At 34.8% G+C, this 14,820-nt stretch overlaps 1 protein-coding gene across 3 annotated transcripts in view; it reads left to right on the forward strand.

Annotated features, from left to right (window-relative positions):
* The window catches only part of LIN52 (lin-52 DREAM MuvB core complex component), a 106,158-nt gene that overhangs the window by 12,173 nt on the left and 79,165 nt on the right, over positions 1 to 14,820 (forward strand). Inside the window, exon 6 of one of the 3 annotated variants that reach the window (XM_057733452.1) lies at positions 2,097 to 3,264. The exons of the other annotated variants lie outside the window; for them this stretch is intronic. Within the exon in view, the coding sequence (XP_057589435.1) occupies positions 2,097 to 2,104 (8 nt within the window). The 3' untranslated portion in view covers positions 2,105 to 3,264. Of the gene's footprint in view, positions 1 to 2,096; positions 3,265 to 14,820 lie in introns of those variants that run through there. 3 annotated transcript variants of the gene reach the window in all.

The raw sequence follows: 14,820 nt of genomic DNA on the forward strand, positions 1-14,820 counted from the left end.
CCACATCATTGATTTTACCAAATTCAATATTTCACTTTAAAAGTTAATTTAAAACTTCTAATTTTTGACTAATAGACAACACTTCCTTAGTCTTCTTTATGTTTTCTTTATTTCCATTACTGTCATTAGCAGTTGATGTTCTTTTACCAAGAAGACATTTTTTAATCACTTCATGAATCAAGTAGCAGAGACAACAAACTGCTTTGAGATGTGGTTGCTAGGTGTCTGCTAGGTTCATTCATTGTTACCTACCTTCTCTGTGTACTAGTCATTTATTTCTCATGATTAAAGTTTATGTCTTGGCAAAATTACTAATTACCATGTATGTCATGGACCTCAGGAGTTTATGATGAAAACCCTGTGATTATTAAATTCATGAACGTGAGGCTTGTACAGTACAGAACTTGATTCTGTTTCTAGCTCTGGATAATACATGCTGTAATGATCACAGTGATCAATCCTTTATCTCTCTGTGTCAGTTTTTCTTATGTAATAAAGTTTTATGCTCTTTATGGTAAGATGCTATATTACCAAGCGTAGTTATCAATAGTGTTGTCTCTAGTTAGTTGTAGATGAAATTACTATATTTCCACTGATTAGTTTTTCTTTTTCTGTTTTCCTACTGAGAAAGATAATGAAGTATTTTTTCCCCCACTTTTTATTGTGGAAGATTTTAAACATATACCAAAGGAGAGAGAGTAGAATATTGACCTCAAATACTCATGATCTGGCTTCAATAGTTAGCACAGAGCCAATCTATTTCACTTATACAAAGCAAATCTCAGGCATCATGTTGTCTCACCACCAAATAACTTCACATGTGAGTCCAAAAGACAAGGACTCTCTTTTTCTCGTTCTCCATTTTTTTTTCTTTGATATAACTGCAAGTCCATTATTTTGCCTAAAACATTTTAATAGGCTTGCTTAATATCATCAGATAGCCAGTCAGGATTCAGATTTCCCTGGTTGACTCACACTTATCTTTATATATAGTTGGTTGGTTTGAATCAGGATTTAAATAATGTACTGTATTTGATTGATATGTCTCAAGTCTCTTTTCACCTCTCATAGTTCCACCTCCCTTTTATTTTCCTTTGCCATTTATTATTTGTTACTTGTTCTGTAGAATTTTCCACATTCTGGATTTTGTTGCTTACATCCCTGTGGTAGTGCTTAATATGTCCATCTGTCCCTTTTAATCTCCCAGTAGTTAGATCTAGAAGCTCACACAGATACAGGATGGATTTTTGTTTTTATTTTCAATTTGGCAAGAATATTTCATAAATGGTGTTGTATACATCCTATAGAGGGGTATATCACGTCTGCTTGTCTCTCTTTGTGAAGTTAAGATTAATTCATTGATAAAGGTATTGTTGGCCGCATCTATTATTCATTGTAAAATTCTCCATCAGCCTTACATCCAGAGTTTTAGCAGCCTTAGAAAATTGCCTAGATTCACTATTTTATTATAGGTTGTGAAATGGTAATACACTAATTCTGTCATTCCTTCTTTTTAGCTAGAATTTTTCTGTAAAGAACTTATCAACTATGTATTGTTACCTTGAATGCCATTCTTACTGGATGAATGATTCTCTTTATCAGTTTTTAGAATAAGAAGTCAGTTCTCTGAGCATCAATAAATCTATTTTAATGTCTTTCCATAGAATCAGAAACTTTGTTTCAGTTTCTAATTCACATAGTTAAAATCATTATTATTAAATATTTATATTTCTACAACATAAGGCTTTGGAGGTAGGGGTTTGCAGTTACCTAACTTAGTCGCCTTAAGCATGGAACCAAAATTCTGCAACAGAAATACTTGTTTCTGCCAGGTGAGCTCCATGAGCACAGCTGAGAGTTTTCAAAATTATTTTCTAGTTCAAAATTCAGCCTTCTTTCAACTTCTGTAGCAGTGCTTTGCTACTGACTGTTATTTTCCCTGATCATAGCAATTAGCGGACATACAGAAAATAGTTTTTTAATTTAGAATTGGAAAGAATCACATTGATATGTAGTGGACTTCTTGGATACAACCTCTCTTTGTTTTATTGTGTATAGTGTATTTGCATAAAAACATTTTTTTTTTGTCCTTACAGATTATTAATCTACTCTAGGGGTTGACATTTACTCTTCACCCTAATCTGGTGTTTCAGTGTCTCAGTCCTCTTTCCTGCATTAATTGAGAGGATGACATGGATGAAAAATAAGCAGTAGGAACTGATGAATCCCCAAGGACCAGTGATCCTGTTTCCATGCAAATATCTGCACTGATAAAGATGATGAAAAGAAAAAAATGCAAAAAATATTTGTCCTCAAAACATGATTATTTGTCACTTCCCTGGAGCATTGTTAAATGTTAGTATAGAGATAATGTAACCCTTTTAGGGCTAATAGTAACTAGATTGTGTCTTTTGGAAGATGAGCCCTGCCCTTTGATTTGGTACATTTTTATGTCTCAGATAACCCTTTTGGTGTGCAGATTTTGCAGTGTAATAATGTTATATATAGGTATTTATAGCTTTTCATGATTGGGGCCCTTAGACTTGATTTGGGCAGTTAATTTATGTGAAATTCCCATGAAATATACAGAAATATAAAAAACTGCCTTACCATATAAAGAATTCCATTTCTGTTACTTCCGAGTTCAGTGTCCTTCTTGTTTTGCTGAAACTATCGTAGTCACCTTTTAACTGCCCTCCCTGCCTCTCAACTACCTCTTATCAGTCCATCTTGTTTACCACTACCAGGATAATTTTTCTAAAGTACCATTCACTTCGTTTGTCCTTTGCTCTTAAGTCATTAGTAGTACTTCATTACCCACACTGGACCTCCAGGGAATTCCCTGGTACAACTTTCTTTTGCTATAGGACCAAAGAAAAACTTCTGCTTCCAGGCTAGCCTGTGGTAAAGTAGACTTCTCCACCCTCTATATTTGTGGTTTTTGAAAAGGTGACCATTTGTAGTAGTTAGAAATTGTTTCCCATCTAAATAAAATTCTAACGAACAGTTAGCTCTTTTAATTTCTTATTTTAATCTATGAAGGAGGGCAGGGAGAAAATAACTGGGATTCTTTGTGGCCTGACATCAGACTTCTTTGACTAGCTTACTTACTTAGTTACTTACTTTATTTATTTACTTATTTTTATTTTGTGTATATCATTCTTTTTTTAAAAAAACTTTTATTGAGATAAAATTGACATACAATAAACTGCATATATTTAAAGTGTACAATTTGATTTTTTCCCTTTTTTTGACATACAATAAACTGCATATATTTAAAGTGTACAATTTGATATTTTTTTTCTTATTAGTAAGGTATATATGGCAATCCCAATCTCCCAATTCATTCCACCCCCACCCCCTGCTTTCCCCACTTGGTGTCCATGTTTGTTCTCTAAATTTGTACCATTTTTCTATATTCCGCATATATGTGTTAATATACGATATTTGTTTTTCTCTTTCTGACTCACTTCACTCTGTATGACAGTCTCCAGGTCCATCCATGTCTCTACAAATGTCCCAATTTCGTTCCTTTTTACAGCTGAGTAATATTCCATTGTATATATGTACCACATCTTCTTTATCCATTCATCTGTTGATGGACATTTAGGTTGCTTCCATGACCTGGCTATTGTAAATAGTGTTGCAATGAACATTTGGGTGCATGTGTCTTTTTGAGTTATGGTTTTCTCTGGGTATGTGCCCAGTAGTGGGATTGCTGGGTCATATGGTAATTCTACTTTTAGTTTTTCAAGGAACCTCCATACTGTTCTCCATAGTGGCTGTATCAATTTACATTCCCACCTACAGTGTAAGATGGTTCCCTTTTCTCCACACTCTCTCCAGCATTTACTGTTTGTAGATTTTCTGATGATGCCCATTCTAACCAGTGTGAGGTGATACCTCATTGTTGTTTTGATTTGCATTTCTCTAATAGTTAGTGATGTTGAGCAGCTTTTCATGTGCCTCTTGGCCATCCATATGTCTTCTTTGGAGAAATGCCTATTTAGGTTTTCTGCCCATTTTTTGATTGGGTTGTTTGTTTTTTTGATATTGAGCTGCGTGAACTGTTCATATTTTGGAGATTAATCCTTTGTCTGTTGATTCATTTGCAAATATTTTCTCCCATTCTGAGGGTTGTGTTTTCGTCTTGCTTATCGTTTCCTTTGCTGTGCAGAAGCTTTGAAGTTTCATTAGGTCCCACTTACTTATTTTTGTTTTTATTTCCATTACTCTAGGAGTGGGTCAAAAAAGGTCTTGCTGTGGTTTATGTCAAAGAGTGTTCTTCCTATGTTTTCCTCTAGGAGTTTTATAGTGTCTGGCCTTACATTTAGGTCTTTAATCCATTTTGAGTTTATTTTTGTGTATGGTGTTAGGGAGTGTTCTAATTTCATTCTTTTACATGTAGCTGTCCAGTTTTCCCAGCACTACTTATTGAAGAGGCTGCTTTTTCTCCATTGTCTATCCTTGCCTCCTTTGTCATAGGTTAGGCGACTGTAGTTTATCTCTGGGCTTTTTATCCTGTTCCATTGATCTGTATTTCTCTTTTTGTATCAGTGCCATATTGTCTTGATTACTGTAGCTTTATAGTGTAGTCTGAAGTCAGGGAGTCTGATTCCTCCAGCTCCATTTTGTTTTATTTTTTCCCTCAAGATTGCTTTGGCTATTCAGGGTCTTTTGTGTTTCCATACAAATTTTAGGATTTTTTGTTCTAGTTCTGTGAAAAATGCCATTGGTAATTTGATAGGGATTGCATTGAATCTGTAAATTGCTTTGGGTACTATAGTCATTTTCACAGTGTTGATTCTTCCAATCCAAGAACATGGTATGTCTCTTCATCTGTTTGTGTCGTCTTTGATTTCTTTCATTAGTGTCTTATAGTTTTCTGAGTACAGGTCTTTTACCTCCTTAGTTAGGTTTATTCCTAGGTATTTTATTCTCTTTGTTGCAATGGTGAATGGGATTGTTTCTTTAATTTCTCTTGCTGACCTTTCACTGTCAGTGTATAGGAATGCAAGAGATTTCTGTGTGTTAATTTTGTATCCTGCAACTTTACCAAATTCATTGATTAGCTCAAGTAATTTTCTGGTGGCATCTTTAGGATTTTCTATGTATGGTATCATGTTGTCTGCAAACAGTGACGGTTTTACTTCCTCTTTTCCAATTTGGATTCCTTTTATTTCTTTTTCTTCTTTGATTGCTGTGGCAAGGACTTCCAAAACTATGTTGAATAGTAGTGGCAAGAGTGGACATCTTTGTCTTGTTCCTGATCTTAGAGGGAATGCTTTCAGTTTTTCACCATTGAGAATGATGTTTGCTGTGGGTTTGTCGTATATGGCCTTTATTATGTTGAGGTAGGTTCCCTCTATGCACACATTCTGGAGAGTTTTTATTATAAACGGGTGTTGAATTCTGTCAAAAGCTTTTTCTGCATCTATTGAGATGATCATGTGGTTTTTATCCTTCAGTTTGTTAATATGTTGTATGGCATTGATTGATTTGCGTATGTTGAAGAATCCTTGCATTCCAGGGATAAACCCCACTTGATCATGGTGTATGATCCTTTTAATGCGTTGTTGGATTCTGTTTGATAGTATTTTGTTGAGGATTTTTGCATCTATATTCATCAGTGATATTGACCTATAATTTTCTTTTTTTGTAGTATCTTTGTCTGGTTTTGGTATGAGGGTGATGGTGGCCTCATAGAATGAGTTTGAGAGTGTTCCTTCCTCTGAAAGTTTTTGGAAGAGTTTGAGAAGGATGGGTGTTAGCTCTTCTCTAAATGTTTGATAGAATTCACCTGTGAATCCATCTGGTCCTGGACTTTTGTTTGTTGGAAGATTTTTAATCACAGTTTCAATTTCATTACTTGTGATTGGTCTGTTCATATTTTCTGTTTCTTCCTGAGGCCATCTTGGAAGGTTATACCTTTCTAAGAATCTGTCCATTTCTTCCAGGTTGTAACTGGCTTACTTTATAAGGCCTGTACCTCTGTCTATAATAGTTAAAAGTTAAATTAACTGTACTTGATTGATTGGGGAGAAAAATGATTTTTCACTAGCCTTTAACCTCTAGATGGCAGCATAAGTCTTACTGTACTTCTGGCTTTTCCTCTATCCATATCTCTTGAACTGGGTTTCTGATTTGGGTACAAATTCTTATATCTTTAGTGGACTACTTGCCTAACTTTGTTGATGCCTTACTGGATTTTTAGCTTTTTGTTTTTCCTTTTCATCTCTCCACATTAAAAAAAAGAAAAGAAAAAAGCCCTTTTTTAAGCAATGTATATTTTTGATGTTCAGTTTCCCTATTGTCAGAAATAATTTTGCTTTTGATGAAAGAGATCAGTAGAAAAAACCAAAACTGTGGTAGTTTAATTCATCAGCTTCCATAGCTGGATATAAGACCCTAAGAATGGGTTCAGCTCTCTCCTCTCAGTTTATCTTGTTCTGTCCTTTCACTCTCCTGGTTATCAAGTGGTATCAGAAAATGCCTTATTGAATAAAAGTAGGAATGTTAGCTAAAATTGTTGAAATAAACTTAGATTTTCAAGAAGAAGTTAATTGTTTGGAAATAACGCTTTCAAATACTTAGCCATTTTGAGTGATGAGATAATAGCAAAAGAAAAGTGTTCAATTCAGCAACTGTTTGAGTGCCTACTTCCTGCAAGGCTCTGTAGGAGATATGAAGGTGAATAAGACATAATTACTGCCCTGTGTGCGGATTCAAATCTAGTAGGAAAGGGAGATGAGACAATTAAGTAAATGATTCTTAATGGAAGGTAGAGGAGATAAGCTCCAAGAATACTAAGAACTTTGGGGATGGAGGAGAAGAGGCAATTACATTAGATTGCTACAGGAATGGCAGATAAGTTTCATTCTGTATATCAACATAGATTGATTAATAAGGATTTCCTAGGGCTGTTGAATTGAGGATTTTGAAGAGTCTTGATTCAGGGAAGTCAATTAGTGTTGTCTGCTGTGGACCAGGGAAAGGGGTGTGGCAGTATTTGCTATTTCTGGATCATTGAAAATAGGCCTTAAAGAACACAGGTTTTCCATGGGTGGAAACGGAAAGGGGCCATATTCCAGGTGGAATGAGCATTTGGAACAAGCAGAGTTTGAAAGAACAGCTATATTCAAGGAACAGTGTGAGTGATTTAATCTGGTCTTTAAGGAGCCCAGGCTATATTAGGGATCATAAGAACTAAGAGGAGGGGGATGGGGCTACCTATAACTATTCAGGAGAGCCTTGAACTCTTGGGGGTGAGAAATTAGACTCATAGGTAATGGGGAGCATGTGAAATGTTCTTTAAAAAGTATTTTAATGACTATAACATTAACTATATTTTCATTATAGATGATTTGTAGAGATACTTTATTTGCTAAAAGACACTTCACGACAAATCTGTTTATTGTAAAGATAAAGAAGAAAGTAAAAATGACCATGGCCTCACCAGTAAGAGATGAGCAGTGTTAACATTTGGTGTGTTTCCTGGCCCTCCCTTTTCTCTTTATGTAGGGATGTGTGTGTTTACATTTCTACTTGTGCCCATTTGTATACACAGACATGCTTTTTAACATAACTGAGGCTATAGTGTGTGTATCTAGTTTTTGCCTATGCTTTTTTTCCCGTTCATTCTATCTTAAGCATTTTTCTGTCATTAAAAATTCTGCCACTGAAGATTTCTGAGTAGGGAAGTCACACACCTTTAAGAGGCATCATGCATAGGATAGAATGTAATGGTAAAGACAGGAGGCTGGAAGCTAGCAAGGACTGTGAGTCCAGCAAGAAGGATTGAGGGCTTGAATGAATGGTGGCAGTGATAATGGAAAGAAGCATACCAACAATAGATGTTTCAGGTGTATCATTTTCAGGACTAGGTGGGTAAACTGTCTGGATGAATCTTAGCAGGTAAACTGTAATTAGAGTTTACCATGATATTTTCAACCTGCTTAATGACAGGGAAGTCAGAAAGAGGAGAGAGATTTGGTTAAACTAAAAAAATCACTTAATTCTTTTACGTGTCCCTTAGTAGGCAGGCATCTTAATTGTTTTAGAAATAAGTAAAAGCCATTTGTATAGGTTGGTGTTATGAAAATGATGCTTTTATCTAGTTTAGTCACATCACCTAGGGAACAAGTAATGTTTTAGATAGTTGTTTTCTCAGGGAAATGAATGTATGAAATAGGATATACATAACTTCAGAAATGGATTTTTGGGGTCCCTGTAACCTTTGGTGGATCATTAAGCCTCTCAGTTGAATAAATTACTTTTGCATAGTTTTCCTCCATAGTAGTGCTTTTTCATTCAGTTAGCTAGCTATAGCTATCCAGGAAATTGTTATGGCCTTTGTGTATAGTAGACATCCAAATGTTTGTCAACTGGAAAAAAATTTCAGAAGTTTACACTTGAATAACAGTAATTGGCCCAGAATATTTGCTGTTGATGCATCTGTTAATTAACAGCAATGTTTGGATTATATCAGCACCAGGGTTAAGTCTTCCCATGAGTGAAAATTACATTTTACAAGTAGTTGGAGATTTGTGGGATCTCTAATTAAGAGGGAAGTATACTGCCACATTGTCTTCCAGAAAGGTACTTCCTATCCCTACATCCTTGCTAACACCAAGAAGTACTATAATTTTTTAAAGTCATTGCCAACTTGATAGGTACAATATTAATATTGTTTTAATAAAAATGAACTTTCTCGTGTTTCTCGATCATCTCCGTTAACATGGACTGGAAATTGAATAAAACATAAATTTATTATTTTAACCTGAAAAATAAAGCTAGCAAACTTGATTCAAAAGCACCTTTCGGACAGTGTTTGAATCTGCATTTCTCAAATACCAAACAAAACTTACCTTTGTTTTCTTTGTTTTACGCATTACGGTACCATCTCCCCATAGTCATTAGCATGGCGTCCTATTTAGGTAGTAATAGAGTATAAAATCTAGAAATCCCACTTTGAAGAGATCAGGGATATTTCTCATAATTAGAAATTGTGAATTTAGCTTTAAGTATTTTGTTTTTAAAAATGTATTATGATAATGGGGGAAAACATGCCATTATTTCTTGTTTTTCCCTTGTTTAACAAATTAGGATACACAAAGCTTCAAATTACCTTTAAGGCTTATAAGCATTCATATCTTTTATCCATTAGTCAAGTTATTTCATAAACCCAACATTGCCTCTGAAATGGTTTTTACACACAAAGAGGATTTTACCGTAAAATGCTTGTGGTGTTTTATTCTCTTCTGATTTTGGGGTGGGGAGGGGAGGGGAGGGGTAGAGGTAAGCAGGCCAAGGCTTAAATTAATTTGTTTGGGGTTGGTTTCAATGTAGTGTTCTGCATAGTTCTGCAAAATGTATGATAGGTAAGAGGATGTACATAGTGAAAGAATATAAAGTTCAACATTGAATAACCAAGTGATTTATAGTATATTTATACAGTAGAAGACAATGTAGCCATTAAAAATCATTAAAGCAATAAAGAGCATTTAAGGACAGAAAAATGCTCATTATATGTAAGGATGATTGCAAGTGAAAATGCAAGTGAAAAACTGCAGAACACAGAGTCAGCAGTTTTTTCCCTTTTCTTTTTTCTCTTTTGTTTTTTTGTTTGTTTGTTTGTTTGTTTTTTGAATGCAAGAACCTCTATTTATTGATATTTTTATATGTATTTTTTAAATTTTATTTATTTATTTATTATTTTTGGGGGGGTACACCAAGTTCAATCATCTGTTTTTATACACATATCCCCGTATTCCCTCCTCTCTCTTTTGTTTTGTTTTGAGAGCATGGGCATAGACATATGACTGGAAGGAAAAATACCAGTATGTTTTAATGGCTATCTTGAGTGATATTTTAAAAAATTTTTCTGAAATTTCTAAATCATCAACAATGACCACATTCTATTCTGAGTAGTGGAAAACTATCTAAAAAAATAAAAATTATGTACCATTCTAGAAACAAAATTATAGTTACTTGAAAGATCTGTCTTCTAATGTCTTGCACAGTTAAAATTTTAAACTCTTTTATGGACTGTTTCTAAATAAAAATGACTAGATCCGTTAACAGCAATTGATCGTTTTAAGCAGGTAATGAATAGCAAAGTGAAAGTTAATGATACTCCATTTCCCATCCTTAGCATGTCCTTCCAGAAGTTTGGTAACAAAAGGCATGGTAAGCTGTTGAGTCGGGGCAAAAGATGATTTAGTTAGTAAAAGCGGCATCTTTTCATAAACAAACATTGGCCAGTATTTTGTCCAGCTTTATGTTTTCAGCCTTTCTTCCCTGTAGCTGTCAAACTGAACTCCAGTATTAACTACTCAGTAGGTGCAAAGAACCATTTAGAATGTATGTTAGTCTTAAATGGAATTGCAGCTGTTTGGTTGGGAAGTATAATAGACCTAATAATTTTTTTCCTTTTGGCTTGGAATATATAGTTTTGTTATGACAAAGAATGGAATAATTGCAATAGGTGTGCATATGAGTTGAGTTTCTTTCCAGGCTTTGGGTATAGAATGTTTCTGCTCCTAGCGGAGTAAACTGACATTTTCTGATTTTTTTTTGGTTATCTATTCGTTTAGTTTTTGATACTGTAGAGATTTCAGCAAAATGAGGAGTGTTTTTTTCTTTTAAATGTAATATCAGTTTCTTTTTTTCTTAGTTCTTAACACTGTTTTGTGTTGGAATTATGATCTGAGAGGGTGGTGATATTGCATGAGAATTTATAGCTGATGACAGAGCACTTTGCTATAGGAAATCTAGAAAAATAATGACTTTTTGTATCTAGAAGGGAAGTATCTCTAACCGTTAAGTCTAAATTAAAAGCTTGACAAAGCTACCAATGTTTGGTATAACTGAAAAAGACTTGAGAAATATAGTGTAAAAAAAGAATGACATTTTTAAAGGAAGAACTGTTACATTTGATTGACTCTAGTGTAGGAGAATACATTTAAAATTGGTTGGATAATAGTGAAGAAATCCTTTGAGAGAATAGTTGAATTTGACAGTTTGAAGTTTTAGATACAGAATACAAAGAGAAAAGAACCAAAATGAGACCAGATTCAGCATATAAAAATACTCTACTGTTCTGTCATTCTTTTGTTCTTTAATGCATTTTTTAAAGTGGAAGTATAACATACGTAGAGAAAAGTACACAGATTATAATGTACAGCTCAGTGAATTTTCATAAAAACACTCCCATATAACCATGACCCAGAATAGATCAAGAAATAGAACTTTTCCAATATATATAACACCTCCTTCATACCCCTCTCAGTTACTACCTGGACTTTCCCCAAAGGTAAGCACTATTGTGACTTATAATATCATAAAAGAATTTTGCTTGTTTTTAAACTTTCTGTAAATGGAATCACAAACTATATACTCTTTTGTGTCCGGCTTCTTTTGCTCAACATTTTTTTAAAAAATTAATTAATTTACTTATTTATTGGCTGCGTTGGATCTTTGTTGCTGCACGTGGGCTTTTCTCTAGTTGTGTTGAGTGGGAGCGGCTCTTTGCTGAGGTGTGCGGGCTTCTCATTGTGGTGGGCTTGTTGTGGAGCATGGGCTTCTAGGCACATGGGCTTCAATAGTTGTGGCATATGGGCTCAGTAGTTGTGGCTAGCAGGCTCTAGAGCTCAGGCTTGATAGTTGTGGCGCACGGGCTTAGTTGCTCCGTGGCATGGGGGATCTTCCCAGACCAGGGCTCGAACCCATGTCCCCTGTATTGGCAAGTGGATTCTTAACCTCTGCGCCACCAGGGAAGTCCTGCTCAACATTTTGATTATAACATTCATCCATGTCATTGTCTTTAGCAGTCATTTGCTTACTTTCATTGCTATGTAGTATATCATTGTAAGAATATGACGGGATTAATTTTTTCATTCTGCTAACAATGGACATTTGGACTGTTCCCAGCTTTTGCCTATTACAAATAAATACTGTGAGCATTCTTGGTATATGTCTTTTTTTGGTACATGCATTTTTGTTGTATATATAACTAGGAGTAGAATTTGCTAAGTTGAAATATATATACATATATATATTTAGCTTTAGGAAATTGCTCCATACAGTTTTCCAAAGTAGTTATACCAATTTACAAGCCCATGGGCAATTTCAATTATTCTGTGTTGCTACCAACAGATACATTCTCAGTATTTTAATATCTAGCTATTATAATAGGTAGAATGGTATCTCAGTGTAGCTTTAATTTTCATTTCCTTAATAATTGATGAGATTGAGTGCTTTTTTCATGTATTTATTGAACCTCTTTTGTGGCGTGCTTGTTTATATCTCTCGCCCTTCTTTAAAAAACTGGATTGTCAATTTAAAAATTGATTTGCACGTGTTCTTTATATATTTCTGATATGCATCCTTTGTCAGTTACATAAACTGCAAATATCTTATCCCACTCTGTGGCTCACCTTTTCATTTTCTTAATGGTGTATTTTAATGAACCAAAATTGGTTTTTTTTCTCTTAAATTTATATTTTGTCAAGTTTTAAATTTCTCTAAAAAGTTTCAAGAACAGTCCAATAAATACTTGTATACCCTCCACCTGTTTACCAGTTGTTAACATTTTTCACATTTGCTTTATCTATAAAATATATAAAACTTTAAATTTTATTGTTTTATTCTTGAGCTATTTGAGAACTAGCTGCAGCTACCATGACACTTCATAAATACTTTAGCATTATTTCTTTTTTTAAAAAAATAAATTTATTTGTTTATTTTTGGCTGCGTGGGGTCTTTATTGCTGTGCACGGGCTTCCTCTAGTAGCGTGGGCTACTCTTCATTGAGGTGCGTGGGCTTCTCATTGTGGTGGCTTCTCTTGTTGTGGAGCACTGGCTCTAGGCACGTGGGATTCAGTAGTTACAGCACATGGGCTCAGTAGTTGTGGGGACACGGGCTTTAGAGCACAGGCTCAGTAGTTGTGGCACACAGGCTTAGTTGCTCTGCGGCATGTGGGGTCTTCCCAGACCAGGAATTGAACCTGTGTCCAGGTGGATTCTTAACCACTGCGCCACCAGGGAAGGCCCTGGGAGACTTTTTTTTTTCTTCTGGCTGTGCTGGGTCTCAGTTACAGCACATGGGATCTTTAGTTGCAGCACGTGGGATCTTTTAGTTGTAGCATGTGGGATCTAGTTCACGGACCAGGGATTGAACCTGAGCCCCCAGCACTGGGAGCACAGAGTCTTAACCGCTGGATCACCAGGGAAGTCCTATGAAGAGACTTTTTTTTTTTTTTTTTGGCCACACAGCGCAGCTTGACAGCTTGTGGGATCTTAGTTCTCTGACCAGGGTTTAAACCCAGTTCCAGGCAGTGAAAGCACCGAGTTCTAACCACTAGACCGCCAGGGAAAAAAAGAGACTCTTCAGAGGCCAGAACGGAGAAATTATATCTTATCTATAATTGGTAGGTCGCAAAGCTTAAGCTTGTTTAAACTTAAAGAAAGCTTTGGAAGAGTATACTATCTTATTGTAGTACACTAACTTACAGGAATTGCATTTTCAAAATTTAGCTTAAGAAATACCTCTGAGGAAACTAAGGCTAGTGAAGAGAAGTGATGACCTGAATATAACATAAGGTTTATGTAATTATCTGAAGATAAGTCAGTAGGAGCCAAGTAATAAATAGCAAGTAGGAAAGGACAAAATAGTGATTAAGAGCTTGGGTTCTAGAGTCATACAGCTTTATTATGAATCTCAGTCTACCACTTAGGCAAGTAACTTAATTTTCTAAGCCCTAGTTTCTTCATTTGTGAAATGGAGATGAAAACATTAGAACAGTAATTCTCAGACTTTTTGGTGTCAGGAGTTCTTTACATTCTTGAAATTAATGGTGAATGAATTGGGAGATTAGGATTGCCATATATACATTACTAATAAAAAAATATCAAATTGTACACTTTAAATATATGCAGTTTATTGTATGTCAATTGTATCTCAATAAAAGTTCTTAAAGAAAAAAAAAATTAATGGTGACCCCAAAGAGCTCTTTATATGGGTTATGTGTATATTTACTATTTCAGAAATTAAAACAGAAAAATTTTAAATATTAATTTAAAATTGGAATAAATCCATTACATGTTAACATGAATATTTTTATGAAGAATAACTATTTTCCAAACAAAAAAATATTGAGAAGAGTGGCAATTTTTACATTTTTCAAATGTCCTTAATGTTTGGATTGATTAAAAAGTTAGATTTTCATATCTGCTACTTCTTTCAGTATGTTATGATTATCTTTTGTTAGGTAGTTACTAATTCACTGTTCACTGGTGAGAGAACGAGTGAAAAAGACATCTTAGTATCATATGTATAGTTTTGAACTCATGGACCCTCTGAAGGGAGCTTAATGATCCCTAGGGTCCCCAGAGGTTTCCAGACCATTCACTTTGAGATGTTACCTTAGAGTATTGTTTTGATGATTTAATACAATATTATTTATAAAATCTTAGCATTGTGTTGGCACTTAATAGGTGCTTGAAAACTATTAACTGTTGTTATCATCATGGGCAGCATATGAGAAATTTTAAGCATAGTAGGCATGTAATCATATTTACTTTCTTAAAAGGCTCACTTTGCCAACATGGTAGAAGATGCATTGGTAGTAAAGAATAGTGGTAACACGGAGACAAATTATATTTCTTTTAACTTCTCAGTGGAAATGGAGAATAAGGGATGGGTTCTAGAAATCTGAGTGGTAGAATGGAAATGCTTAGTGACTGATTGGATATATTGGGGTCAGAGAGTTCTGGGCAGTAAGAGTGAGGAATCAAAAGTGACCCATAGGTTTCTGGCTT

Source organism: Hippopotamus amphibius, chromosome 4 (assembly GCF_030028045.1).
Source record: "Hippopotamus amphibius kiboko isolate mHipAmp2 chromosome 4, mHipAmp2.hap2, whole genome shotgun sequence".
Taxonomy (NCBI): Eukaryota; Metazoa; Chordata; class Mammalia; order Artiodactyla; family Hippopotamidae; genus Hippopotamus; species Hippopotamus amphibius.